Consider the following 13,071-nt stretch of genomic DNA (forward strand, 5'->3'; position numbering starts at 1 on the left):
AACGTCAGCTACAGATAATAACACTGATGGTTACAATCTCATCTCAAGTTCTCACTGAAGAATAACAAAAGCCAAAATCATTTTCCAAATCCTTTTCTCCTCCAAACTCATTTAGCCCCCTGCTTTTGTTTTTACTCGCTGCAAAGTAAGAATAGCATCACAGCAAAGTTGTCGCACCACATTCTCCATTTGATTTCCATTTGCTTCCCCATGAGATCATGTGAGGTGGTGCGCTGCTCCCTGACTTTTTCCTCTGGCAATAATCATAATTATAACCTGAATTTTGTGATGCGTCACTGTTTTCCAGTCTTGTAGTGCGTGCCTGTCTGATTTTAGAGAGAAGAAGAATATCTGAAGTTTCTCTGCTGATTTCAAAATCTGCTCGGGATTTAAAACTCCTGTAGCCTGATCCGACCATAAAGCTCATCAGTCGTCAGCAGCACCACCTTGTCGTGTTGTTTCAACTCTGTGCAGTGCAAACCAAGGGATGTGTGTTTAACAGTAATAGTCTGATTTGCTCCTGTATTGATAAAATATTGTGTATAAATGTACCTTTCACACAGTCTGCACAGTAACTTGTGGTAACTTGGTTTTGGCATAAATCCGTATTAACACGACATTTACTTGGACATTGGCTTGTCAAAGTAAATGTACTACAATAAATGATTTAGAGCCCCTCTGGTGGCTTTTCTAAGTTATGCCGGCTCCTTCGTTCTCATGGGTCTGCCACTGCTTAGTCACTAGAGAGGAATTTGTTGGGCTGCCAGGCGTGTCTCGCCTGAAGGGAAAAGTCATCTGACAGAAGAACGGGAGGAAGACGGGACTTTCTGCTCCCTAACCTTAAACCACCTCCCCCCTTTTTAAAACTTAATCCTGGTACAAGGTGCATCTCTATTTTAAACATGAATTAATGAACAGTTAACATGAAGATGTCACCTTGAAGCTCTCACCAAGATGTGCTTTCACTAGAGCTCACAGAGTGATAAATGCACTTCTCTCTTCTCTGCAGGCGAGCCGAGGAAGTATGATCCAGCCTTCAAGGGTCCAATCCAGAACAGGTGAGACAAGAGATGTGATTTTACTCCTGACTTGTACAGGTGGCTGACGACGAAGGGAATCTTCTAACCCTTTTAAAACTTTGCTCTCTCTGTTTCTAGGGGCTGCACAGACATTGTGTGCTGCATCCTCTTCATTGTTGCTGTACTGGGTTATATTGCAGTGGGAATACTTGGTAAGAAAAAAAAAAACCCTAAACGCTATCTTTAAAACAAATCAAGCGTTGTAACCTTTAACGTCTATTTCTGTTCTCCCAGCCTGGTCCCAGGGCGATCCCAGGAAGGTGATCTATCCCACAGACAGTCGGGGGCAGTTCTGCGGGCAGGCTGGCACGCCGCTAGAGTGAGTTGCTTTCCAAGTATAGATGTAACTGTTGGACAGTTTCTACCTATGTTGAAAGCGAGTTACAGAACAGCTGGAGCTTCAGTACGTTTACACAATTCTGCTTAACGAGCCAAACAGTAATAAAGTGAGTTTTATTCAAGTGTTTCCAGCTGCTTCATATAGAGTACATTCATGTCATGTGACCAATAAATCAACATTAATGCCAAGTATGCAGAGAAAGGTTATCAAAAAGTATTTACAACATCTCTTATCCTGCAGTTGATACAAAAAAATTCACTCACCAGCAAATACAGTCTCTGATTTTAACACATCAGTGGCCAAAAATGTTCAATATTCATTCATAGTTACAACACAATAAGGTGTCTACACAGTACAGTCAAATCTCCTCCATCTCCTAATATTGAGGCCTAAATTTGCTAAATTTGCTCCCCTGTTGTGCCTAAATTTTCATTTAGGTGCATCAGCACATAATAAAGGTCCACCAACTATAAACCATTTGGTGCTGCAGCAGTAAGTGTAACTGTTGGGCTTCTGCACTGTGCGATGAAGCGTTTCTTACTGATAATAACAAACGAAAAACCACCATGTAGCTGCCTGTTCCAGCTCCTCTCCTGCAGGAGAATAGTACAAAATGGCCAATGGTGTGTGTGGACGGTGGGTGTGGAGCGAGAAACAGGGACTAACGGTGGATTAAGCTCTGACTGGGATTACTGGCCTACCTCTCCCAATTGAAACAATCTGCTGACCCCTCCCAAAAGTGATCTGCTGTCCCATATAATTTCTCTCAGACGTGGTATCCGCAGCATCATCTCTGTGTAATACTGTTTGACAGCAGGAAACAGCCAGAGCACTGCAAGTTATCAAATACAGCCAAACAACATTACCAGAATGTAATAATGCCAATTATGTGTACTAAGGACATTAAAAAACCTCCAAACAGACACACTTTGTAATTTACTAGTGTCTCTAATGAGTCAGAGAGTACAGAAAAATAAAATCTGGATAAACCAGCACGAACAAATGTCACTAATAAAGGCAGTACTCAGCTTGTACACCAAATATCATGAAGCTAAAATACAACACCAGACTGCAGTGACTCACAGGGATAGAAACGCCTGTGAGTCTGAGCGTAGGGCAGCTAGCAGGAGCTCAGACGGAAGCAGAAGAAAGAGCTGCAGCAGCTGGCAAAGCCGACCAATCTCTGATGTAATGCAGAATGCAAGTGAGGAAAAAAATAGCGCTACACATATACAAGCACAGAGACAGACCTGCTGAATGTCGGCCGCACCTGAGCAGCCAATGAATAAAAATTGACAGAGTTTTGGTCGTACTTTGGAGCCCTGAATCAAATTAAATCTACTGTTGACATGAGCACATCCAGCCTTTAATTAACTTTCCAGATTCTGTCAGTTGTTAACCCTCAGGTGACTATTTTGCTTGCTTGTTTTTTTAAATCCACGTAGAGTAATGATGTTTTTTGTAGTTGGTAGTATTTGTTTTGCAGACTGATCAGTGGACTGTGTAGGGAAGCAACTACAGACCCGATGAGGGCAAAAGAGATCAGAATGGTAGTGAGTGGTCCACTGAGGAAGGGCTGTGTGTCATGTTTGAATTTTGACCAACTTTGTTAGGTGCTCAAATCACACATTGCTTGAAGTCCATAGTCGTTCCTTTACTTGTCTTTGTGTGGCAGCAAGTCTGCGTAGCTCCGTTGTTTCGTGTCTTTGTGAATGTTTTTAAGTGTAACATGTGGGAGCTACTGGATACCTTGAATTTCCCCAAGAGGATGATCTGTCTGTCTGTCTGTCTGTCTATCTAGACATCCATCTATCTAGACATCCATCTATCTCTCTAGACATCTATCTGGACATCTAGACATCTATTTCTCTATCTAGACATCTATCTTGACATCCAGACATCTATCATTTAGACATCTCTCCATCTAGACATCTATCTAGACATCTATCTAGACATCCAGACATCTATCTTGACATCTATCTTGACCATTTCCTGTGTTTTTCCTGCCTTCAACAGAAAGAAGCCGTTTCTGTTCTACTTCAACATCATGAAGTGTGCCAGCCCCATGGTGCTGCTGGAGTTCCAGTGTCCGACCACACAGGTATAAACTCCGCTCTCCTCCAATCAATCTTTTCTCACCGTTCTCAAATTGCTTATTGGCGTTCATTCTCCCTGCTGTGTTGCGTTTTCTACCCACGAGTGAACGCTTTGCCTGCACTTGATGTGACTTGCTGTAAATGTTGATCCTCAGATGTGTGTGGACAAGTGCCCTGAGAAGTTCATGACATTAGTCAAAGCCTACAGCAACAGCAAAGACTTTGAGTACTACAAAAACTTCTGCAAGGAAGGTGTGACGACTTCACTGGTAAGATGCAGCTGGTTCTTTACCTTCATGATTAAAATATGTCAGTGTGTTTTTTTAATAGACCTTCACATCTATTTTCTGTGTTTCAGGGTATCCCACAGATCCTCAGTCAAGGCCTCTGTCCTGCCATGCTGACGCCCAGCAAGCCCTGTGAGTTGAATCTCCACCTATTTCTAAAATATCCTCCTTCAAAAGATCGATCATTCAAAATGTAGGTACAGTTAATAAATGCACCGATCATCCACAACATTAAAACCACTGACGGGTAAAGTGAAAAACATTAACTGTCTTGTTCGAATGACACCCATCAGGCAGCAAGTGATAGAAAAATGTCAGAACACAAAGAGCAGGACAGCTTGTTGACCCATCAGAGGGTTCATAGCGACAACGGAAAAGGCCCACAATGAGTATGTGGTGATCAGAACTGACTGGATGCACTTTAGGAAGAAGGCAAGCCAACTGAGGCGGTATGATGCTCAGGGCAATGTTCTGCTTCTGCCCGGGGTCCTTCATTCCCGTGGGTGTTATTTTTACATGTACGGCCTTGTTCAGGAATAGTTTGAATGAACATGACAAAGAGTTTCAAGGTGCTGACCAACCGAGTATCTGTGGTGAAACAAGCCTGATCCATGGAGTCCTCACCTTTAAAGATGTGCTGCTAACATCTTGGTACCACAGGAAACCTTCAGAGGTCTGTGGAGTCCAGGCCTTGAAGAGCTGTTCTAGCAGCACAGGAGCAGCCTGGTTTTAATGTTGTGGCTCATCTGTGTATGACGTTGATGCCCAGAGAGCTGAAAAGTTGTTCTACATTCTTGACATTCTCATCTTCTCTCCTCCAGTCACCCGTAGGTGCTTCCCAGCTTTAGGCCAGAAAGGAGGGGTGATAACTGTGGGGAACAACTCCCACTTCGATGACGGAACGGGAACCATGAGAGACGCCAAAGACCTTGTGGACGGAGTAAAGTGAGTACATCGGTGGAATTACTGTGACAAAGACTAATGCTGTTCTGTCACAGCTAGACAACAGCTCCGGCCTCGCCTGTCCCAACACGCCGCCTTAGATTTTACAAACAGCTCCGTGACGAGAAATTCCTCAGCGCTGCAACAGATAAACACTCGGGTGTCTCCCTGCAGGAATGCCACTGTGGTTATTGAGGCTCGTCAGGTGGTGATGAAGATCTTTGAGGATTACACGCAGTCCTGGTACTGGATCCTCCTGTAAGTCGCTGACTTTCTTGTTCACTGCCAAGAATAAACCATCAGCTGGTTTCTCTGCTCACTCACCCTGTGCTCCCACTCTGCAGAGGGCTGGTCATCGCCATGCTCACCAGCCTGCTCTTCATCGTCCTCCTGCGCTTCCTGGCAGGGATCATGGTCTGGGTCATGATCGCCATGGTGATACTGGTGATAGGATATGGTAAGGACCAAACAACATTAGCAGCATCATTATTTCTGTCAGACTCTCCTCAAAGTAGTTCAGTCCTCCAGTGGCCCGTTGCAGGAATCAGCTCCAGAACAGCTGATGAGAGTCAGTTCTGTTTAGACTGAGCTTACATGGTGCATGTAAACAGCCGTCATCTGGTGCTTTCAGTAGAAACTACAGCAGCAGAAAGAGCTACCCAGCTAGCTAGCTAGACATATTATTGCAGCGTTGGCACCTTGTGTGGAATTTCCACAGACGTAGGCAGTTCTCAAGACGGAAAACAGTCCATGTGAAAACTTTCGCCCATGTGTTCCTTGGATTATCCATTCGCAGATGTCTTCAGAGTGGAATAATTAAAACCAAAGCGACACGCTAGCTGCAGCCTCAAGGGTCCGATTTGAGTAAACTGACCCACGAAGACGGTCGCTTTCACCGTCAGACTTCAAATCTTTGTGCAAGTGGACCTGTCCACGGGGAACGAGGAAACACATTAGTTGCTGTTACATCCTGCCGGATCCTTTCAATAATTAATGAAGTTACATGTATCATTTCTGCTGCTGTGTGATGACTTGGCACTATTTAACGAAGTGCAATAAAAGACACACACACATGCCAACGCAACTGTTCGCTCACATTTTTTTTGCAAAACTTATACGGCTGTGTTTTGAGAGAAACTTGTTTGTGCTGTGTGATAGCACCAGACGACCTTTAAAAGCACATTTAATGCCAGCAGCAGGAGAGCTGGCAAACCGGGTTTTTGCATGCGTATGCAAACACAGGTGAGAAATGGGCGGCGTTGTTCTGAGAAAAATTAATGCAAATTCATTTTTGTTCTGCTTTGTGCTCTCGTTTATCAGTAGCTGGATTTCTTTAACATACGATTAACACAGATATATTTTGAAGTACTAGTTTTGAACATGTATGAAACACACTAGGCAGCAACTGAAAATTAAATACAAAAATATAGAATAAACAAAGCCGGTAATAATGATTGCAGTTAAAAAAGAAAGAAAGACAGAAAGAAACGAAATAGAATCGAATGCTTTTTATTGTCATCATACACAAAGTACAACGAAATTAAAAGACGACTCCAGTGGTGCAAAATGTAAGTATAAAAAAAGACAAATAAGAATATATAATAAATATATTTACAAAAGGAGCCAGTAGGAAGGATATACAGTTATGGATTAAGCATGGTAACAGCCAAACGATAGAATAAATATATTACACTGTTGAGGTAAGAACACTGTGGATATATGAGAAATATAAATAAGTAAAAAATTATAAATAATATATGAAAATATATAAAATATAATATGATAGTTATAAATAAATTACATGGTTAAAACTCAGTAAAAGTTGTTTTGTTATATCAGTCCAGTTAAGCAGCATTTAACGACTGTATTTCACTGAATATTGTGAAATAAAATCCACAACGATATGGTGCGTCAGTGCAACCAATGAGAACTCTCCTTTCATCTACAGCCCATAATCCTGCACAGTGAGAACAGACGTTGCTTTTACAATTTTGTATGTGTTTTATTACAAGTCAACGTAAAATCAACGGGTTTACACACCCAGTTCATACAACAAGTGTTTTTGTACTTTAGCTGCAATGAAAAAAGAAGTACATGAAAGGGAATAGAAACCGAGGCTATCTAGCAGGTGGCACCTGTGAAACCTTTAAGCTGCTAATGATAGCAAACCGAACGGAGGCATTCAGTATATTAGGCACAGCTGCTTTTATAGAAACAGAAAAACATGCACGTGTACATGCTGCAATGCATCACTTCTCAACACGCAGCTAATATAATGAACCAGTTAGCTAGTAGAGGGCTACCTGCACATGAATAGGAGAGAATCACGATTAGTGTGAATTGGTCTGTGATTTCTTTCCTTTTTGAATTTGTGACGACCAAAGAAATAAGGAAATGGTGAAAAAGTGCATCGACAGTGAATTGCTTTTGTGGAAGCTAAAAAATTGGTACAAATGCAAAATTAGCATATTATGCTACATCAGAAAAATAATCAGAGTACTCTACGGCAGTGGTTCTCAAAGTTTTTTGCACAACGGACTGATTTTAAGCAAGAAATTTTTCAACGGACTGGCCACATAACAAAAAATAACAGTTTTTTTTCTAGTAAAAAGTATCATAAATAGATAAAATTACTTTTTATTGCTAAATACGTGTTTACTTTTTCTTCTGTCTCAGTATCGAGTCTCTCACACTTTCCAAAGAAGCTCTCATGAGACGTTTGTTTTTGACCGACGGCTTCGTTTAATGGCTGAGCATGAAAACTGACAGCCAAGTGTGCATCAAAGCAGCATCTGTAATAAAGATAACATACATTTCTACCGAAGAATGATCTTTCATAAGGACTGACTAGAAGACAGCTGCTTCAGGTTTGGCAGAAAAGAGACAAACTGAGGAACTGGTTTTCTGGAAACGTCGCCTCTTTTAAGCCCAGACGCTTAATGTATGCTGCCTTTGTTGTATTTTTTTTTAAAGAAGTGGTTATTTTTCCTGGCAGCTTTAGTTTCTGCAACGCGGCACTCTACTTTCTCTTCTCTGTTTAATGCAGTTTATGACGTGTTCTTGTTTCGTTGTGGGTTTGCTGTTGCTGACTAGGTATCTTCCACTGCTACATGGAGTACGCTGCTCTGAAGGGAGAGCCGGGCGCTAACGTGACTCTGCAGGAGCTGGGCTTCCAGACAGATTTCACCGTGTACCTGCAGATCAGACAGACCTGGCTGGCCTTCAGTTAGTACCCACCACAACATCTGCATATCTCTACACTCCAGTGTGTTGCTGTAAAACCAGAACACTTCTATGATCTCTCTCTCTCTGCCGCTCTCCTCCTTTTAGTGATCATCTTGGCCATTGTGGAGGTCATCATCATCCTGCTGCTCATCTTCCTCAGGAAGAGACTCCTCATCGCCATCGCTCTCATCAAAGAAGCGAGCAGGTCAGGACTTCACATTAGAGGCACTTTTAGAGGAGATGATGGAGGAGGAGGAGTGGAAAAACAGATCAATAGAAGTTAGATGTTAAATTGTTCTGACTTAAAAATCATTTTAGTGTCACTCACAGTAATGGGTTTAAGTGTCGGACTAATGGCACAGATGAAGTAACGGAAACACAAGTTGCTGCTGCGAGGATGAGATGTGTGTAACCACCAGTGTTGTCCTGCTTACAGAGCCATCGGGCATGTGATGTGTTCCCTCTTCTACCCGCTGTTCACCTTCGTCCTCCTGGCCATGGTCATCGCCTACTGGGCCGTTACTGCTGTGTATCCTTTCAAGTTACAGTCGGTGCTGCTTTTTTCTTAAGGCTGACTGTGTTCAAAGACCCGGGAGCACAACTATTAATCAGTCATGAGGCTCGTCAAGGAAACTAGCGCACTGGTTTATTATTTTAGATAGCTCATTAAAGATAAAACAGCAGCGCTAACCTTGATGTGTGGGCCGTTTTATGAGGCAGAAGCACAACAGCATTACCTTGAAAAGTAGCAGTGCTGTTGTGTGAGAGGGAGTTATTTTTAAAAGGTGGCAGCAGAGGGCGACATAGTACACGGAGCAGGCTGAATCCAAATATCCCCTGCTTCAGATTTGCACCCTTGCAGATGGTTACCTGACATGTTTATGATAATCAGGATTCTACACCATGGCGGGTCGAAATATGCTCAAACAGACAACGTATGCAGGAGATGTGCAGGTTCTGTTGCTATGTATAGATGCTGCAGATATTACATTCACATCAAGGACTAAGGTTTGATGTGTAGGAGGATGAAAACCAACCTTTTGCCCAGCTGCAAATTCAAAGTCAGATCCATTTATTACGTATATTCTGCAGTCGCAATAGCAATTAATGTAAAAAACAACATAAAATATGAATATTGTACATTATTGTTCTAATCTAATGATTTCTATCTCTTTTCTACGTCACCGTCACTGTCGTTGTCGTAGTATATTATGGGCAGATTGTTGCACGAAGCCTGGAAAAGTCTGCAGCCCCAACAGGTTGATTTGGATTCAGCCTTAAGCCCCGTTTACACATAGCCTGGTATTCACAAAAACGAATCTATGTTTTCAAAAGTAACATTGGTCACACCAGACCGTTTAAAAAAAAAAATCTTTGTTTAGACAAACCCGCATAAACACGTTAAGAGTTGCTATGAGCTGCCAAACCTATAGGGGGTGGTGTAACGAGAAGCATGCTAGCCAATCAGAATCCTGAAAAAAACACAACAACGAAAACTTCCTGTTACTTCAACGATAATGGTGTGAGGGTCGTTTGTTTGGACCGACAGAGAAGTAGAGCTGCTCCTACATGTGGTGTTAGAATACACAACAAGTAAAATTCTTGAAAATATTGACTTTGTATCACAGTAGCCAAAATGTAAACATGGTCGCACACATGTGACGCTTTTGTTGCACACTGTGATGTCAAGCTCCATCTCCTCCTGTCTACATGCAAACGTAAAGATGAAGTTTTTCCAAATCTCCACTTTGGCTGGAGTTTTCAGATGTGATTGTTTTCGGTGACTTGTAGCTTCGTTTACGTGTAAACCAAAGGCTCAGACGCAATAAAATATCACAGTATTTGCTGTATGTAAATGTGGCCTGAGTCAGCAGAGGGCAGCTTTCACAAGTGTATGCAACACTTTGTATGAAAATGAGCCCTTAAAGCCTGTGTGGTTAACTCATTAAGCCGGTCTGGTAGAGCAGGTCGGCCATTAAAGGTCCCATGATAATCCATTTTTATAGTATCTTGTCATGTGATAAACTTATATAAAACAAAAGCTGTTAAGATATTAAAACGCTTACTGCTGCCATTCCTCCCAAAGCTAGTTAGCCTTTCAGCTTTACAAGCCGGTTAGGATTCAATCCAGCTGCTGTGTAACACCTGACTAACCACTGGTCATCCAGCTCAAAGTGTGATTGATTGACAGCTCTGATTGTCAATCACAGATGCAAACAGTTTGTTATACAGTCATCGTAAAAAGGACCATCTTTGTAGTGATTTTATCTGAAAAACTGAAGGACACACTGTGGGGAAATGTGAGACTTATAATTTGCTAAAAATGGGCACAATATGGAGCCTTTAATTTGTAGGTTTGGGTGCTTTGTTCTCCCTGCTTGTAGTCACAATGTATAAATAGCTCAAACACATCTGCACAAATGAACGTAATGTTGGGTATTAATGATTTGCTGAATGAAGCTGACATTGTCTGTTGTCCTTAACGAGCTGATCAGTTTCTTGTCTACCTCCAACGAGCCCGTCTACAAGGTTTTCAACGAGACCGAGTGCGAACACTCGAGAAAAACGTGCGACCCGGCCGTAAGTCTGCTCACTCGTCAGTTTCTTTTGGATCATATGAAGAGTTCATTTGCACAAACCGATAATTCCATGTTTGTAGATTCTCAGTAAACTTTTTTCGTTGTTTGCTTGAGATAAAATCAATCAAACTGAAGTCGAGTAGAAATGACAAAAGTAGAGATAACTGAAGTTTGACTGGTATTGTCTCAGGTAGACGATGAAGAAGTGGGTTTTCTGAAGGTTTGTGAACATGGAGTTGTCTGTTTTTTCAAATGAATGCTTCGCATTTATCTCACCGCAGCGTATAAGACATGTTGAAGCTGCTTCATCTCATATTTCCTTCGATTAGATTCTGGTTTATCTTAACTTGTTATATTTGCGATTAAAGTGTCTCACTAACTTTGTGCTCCTCGCCTCCCTCCCTGCTGCTCTCCAAAGGGAACAAATGTTCTTTTTTAATGTTTATTTTAAAGTCTAACTGAAATAAACCAAACTTAGCAACCCAGAACAGAAATCTTGCATTAAAGCTTCAGTCCAGCTGCTCTCCGTCTTCTCTTCCAGCTGATTGTGGGGAAGTGAAACTAAATAGAAGCTCGTGTCAAAAATCGGCTTTTCTTGGACAGCTGCAACGAGCTCTTGCTAATTTTCCCGTTAGACGTGGTTCACAAGCCAAGTTATGCAACTCCTCATTTCCCCGAATCTCTGCAGAGAAGATGACGAGTGTAAAGTTAGCGTGACCCACGGAGCCGCTGTGGCTGCATTAACGCCTCAGTCACAAACCAGAATCTTATTTGGTGTTTTACACATTGGACGGTAAATCTTCTGGATTTCTAAAATGCAATCCCTCCAAATCAACCGTATCCATTCGCAGAACTACACGACGAGTCCTGAGAAAGCTCAGTGTCCTGAGTCAGAGTGCCTTTTTGCCTTCTACGGCGGCGAGACCATTTACCACAAGTACCTGATCGGCCTCCAGTTCTACAACGTCTTCCTCTTCTTCTGGTGCGCCAACTTCGTCACGGCTCTGGGACAGATGACCTTAGCCGGGGCCTTCTCCTCTTACTACTGGGCCTTCGTCAAGCCGGATGACATGCCCGCCTGGCCGGTGTTTTCCTCCCTGGGGAGAGCTCTCAGGTGTGCATCTCTCTTCAGACATTTTTTTCCTACATTTCCCACACTGTGTGTTCCACGTTTAAAAGTCACTTCAATCTCGTTCCAGGTATCACACAGGGACTCTGGCGTTCGGCTCCCTCATCCTCTCCATCATTCAGATCATCAGGGTTTTGCTGGAGTATCTGGACCACAAGCTGAAAGGTGTGGCGCTCTCTGGAGTCCGATTGCAATCCATCATCTGCAATAATATTTGCATAAGCTGGACTACATTGTGCATAGATCACATAGGACACCAGTGTTAAGTTTTATGGCACCTGGTTGCTTCACTAGTTAACATAGGTGAGGACAAATACATCATTTATCAATCAATCATGGTGTCATTCACAGGAGCCCAGAACAAGTTTGCAAAGTTCCTGCTGTGCTGTCTGAAGTGCTGCTTCTGGTGTCTGGAGAAATGCATCAAGTTCCTGAACAGAAACGCCTACATCATGGTGCGTCGCTCACCGAACTCATTCATTTAAACCGACGCAGCGTTAACAGCGTAATTTAAACTGTTGCCTAATTTATCACTTGGTTTAATCAAGTTTATGTCTCTTTTCTTTTATGTAGTTCTTTAATACTTTTCTTTTGCATATTTTATTTAGAATTTCTTGGATTTCTATATTTATTCCTGTCTTGTTATTGTTGTGTACTGGTCTCATTCACCACACCAAATTCCTTCACCTGGCAGTAAAAAAGCTTCTGATTCTGATTCTTCTGGTTCTGATCACGTTGACTTTGGATGTAACGAGTGCATTTGGCCTCCAGGTGGCGATTTATGGCAAAAACTTCTGCGCCTCAGCCAGAGATGCCTTCTTACTCCTCATGAGGAACTTGCTCAGGTATGTTGAAATCAGATAAACTTTTACAAGAAGCATTTTATAAGCTTGATTTAATACAGTTTTAATGGTTAAATGATTCCATTTTGTCGCCCAGAGTTGCTGTCTTGGATAAAGTGACAGATTTCCTCTTGTTCTTGGGCAAACTGCTCATCGTCGGGCTTGTGGGTGAGTGTTGATTTCTTCCTCGTTCTCAACGCCGACCACATGTGAGACTAAAGCAGCGTTTGTTTAGGAAACTGTGCGATATGTGATGCCTGTTGTCACAACTTTTGGCCGATGTTGTGATGCAGACTCGCTGATCCAGATCTAGATGTGTAGGTGGTTTGTGTTGTCGTCGCAAAGGGGGTTAATTGGAGCTTTAAAACAATTAGGTCGTAATCATCGTAATAAACTTATGTAAAGGTGCCATATAGTGTTTTAAAGCACAGCTGGACTTTGTGCATCACACCGGTGTCATAAATGCAGCAGGGCTGAGCTGCCACCACAGACTTTAGTGGGTCATGAAACTTCTAAGAACCAGAAACTGTGAACGTCATCAAAATGAGCCGT

At 42.3% G+C, this 13,071-nt stretch overlaps 1 protein-coding gene across 2 annotated transcripts in view; it reads left to right on the plus strand.

Annotated features, from left to right (window-relative positions):
• LOC103358687 (choline transporter-like protein 2) overlaps positions 1 to 13,071 on the plus strand; it is a 27,654-nt gene that overhangs the window by 10,094 nt on the left and 4,489 nt on the right. For both annotated transcript variants that reach the window (XM_008283747.1, XM_008283746.1), the window contains exons 2-19: positions 1,010 to 1,058; positions 1,158 to 1,231; positions 1,314 to 1,398; positions 3,436 to 3,520; positions 3,671 to 3,784; positions 3,874 to 3,934; positions 4,624 to 4,747; positions 4,919 to 5,002; positions 5,089 to 5,201; positions 7,838 to 7,969; positions 8,075 to 8,174; positions 8,406 to 8,498; positions 10,465 to 10,549; positions 11,400 to 11,662; positions 11,748 to 11,842; positions 12,029 to 12,132; positions 12,449 to 12,522; positions 12,617 to 12,688. In XM_008283747.1, the coding sequence (XP_008281969.1) occupies positions 1,010 to 1,058; positions 1,158 to 1,231; positions 1,314 to 1,398; positions 3,436 to 3,520; positions 3,671 to 3,784; positions 3,874 to 3,934; positions 4,624 to 4,747; positions 4,919 to 5,002; positions 5,089 to 5,201; positions 7,838 to 7,969; positions 8,075 to 8,174; positions 8,406 to 8,498; positions 10,465 to 10,549; positions 11,400 to 11,662; positions 11,748 to 11,842; positions 12,029 to 12,132; positions 12,449 to 12,522; positions 12,617 to 12,688 (1,807 nt within the window). The remainder of the gene's footprint in view (positions 1 to 1,009; positions 1,059 to 1,157; positions 1,232 to 1,313; positions 1,399 to 3,435; positions 3,521 to 3,670; positions 3,785 to 3,873; positions 3,935 to 4,623; positions 4,748 to 4,918; positions 5,003 to 5,088; positions 5,202 to 7,837; positions 7,970 to 8,074; positions 8,175 to 8,405; positions 8,499 to 10,464; positions 10,550 to 11,399; positions 11,663 to 11,747; positions 11,843 to 12,028; positions 12,133 to 12,448; positions 12,523 to 12,616; positions 12,689 to 13,071) is intronic.

This window comes from Stegastes partitus, unplaced genomic scaffold (genome assembly GCF_000690725.1).
Source record: "Stegastes partitus isolate 25-593 unplaced genomic scaffold, Stegastes_partitus-1.0.2 Scaffold326, whole genome shotgun sequence".
Lineage (NCBI taxonomy): Eukaryota > Metazoa > Chordata > Actinopteri > Pomacentridae > Stegastes > Stegastes partitus.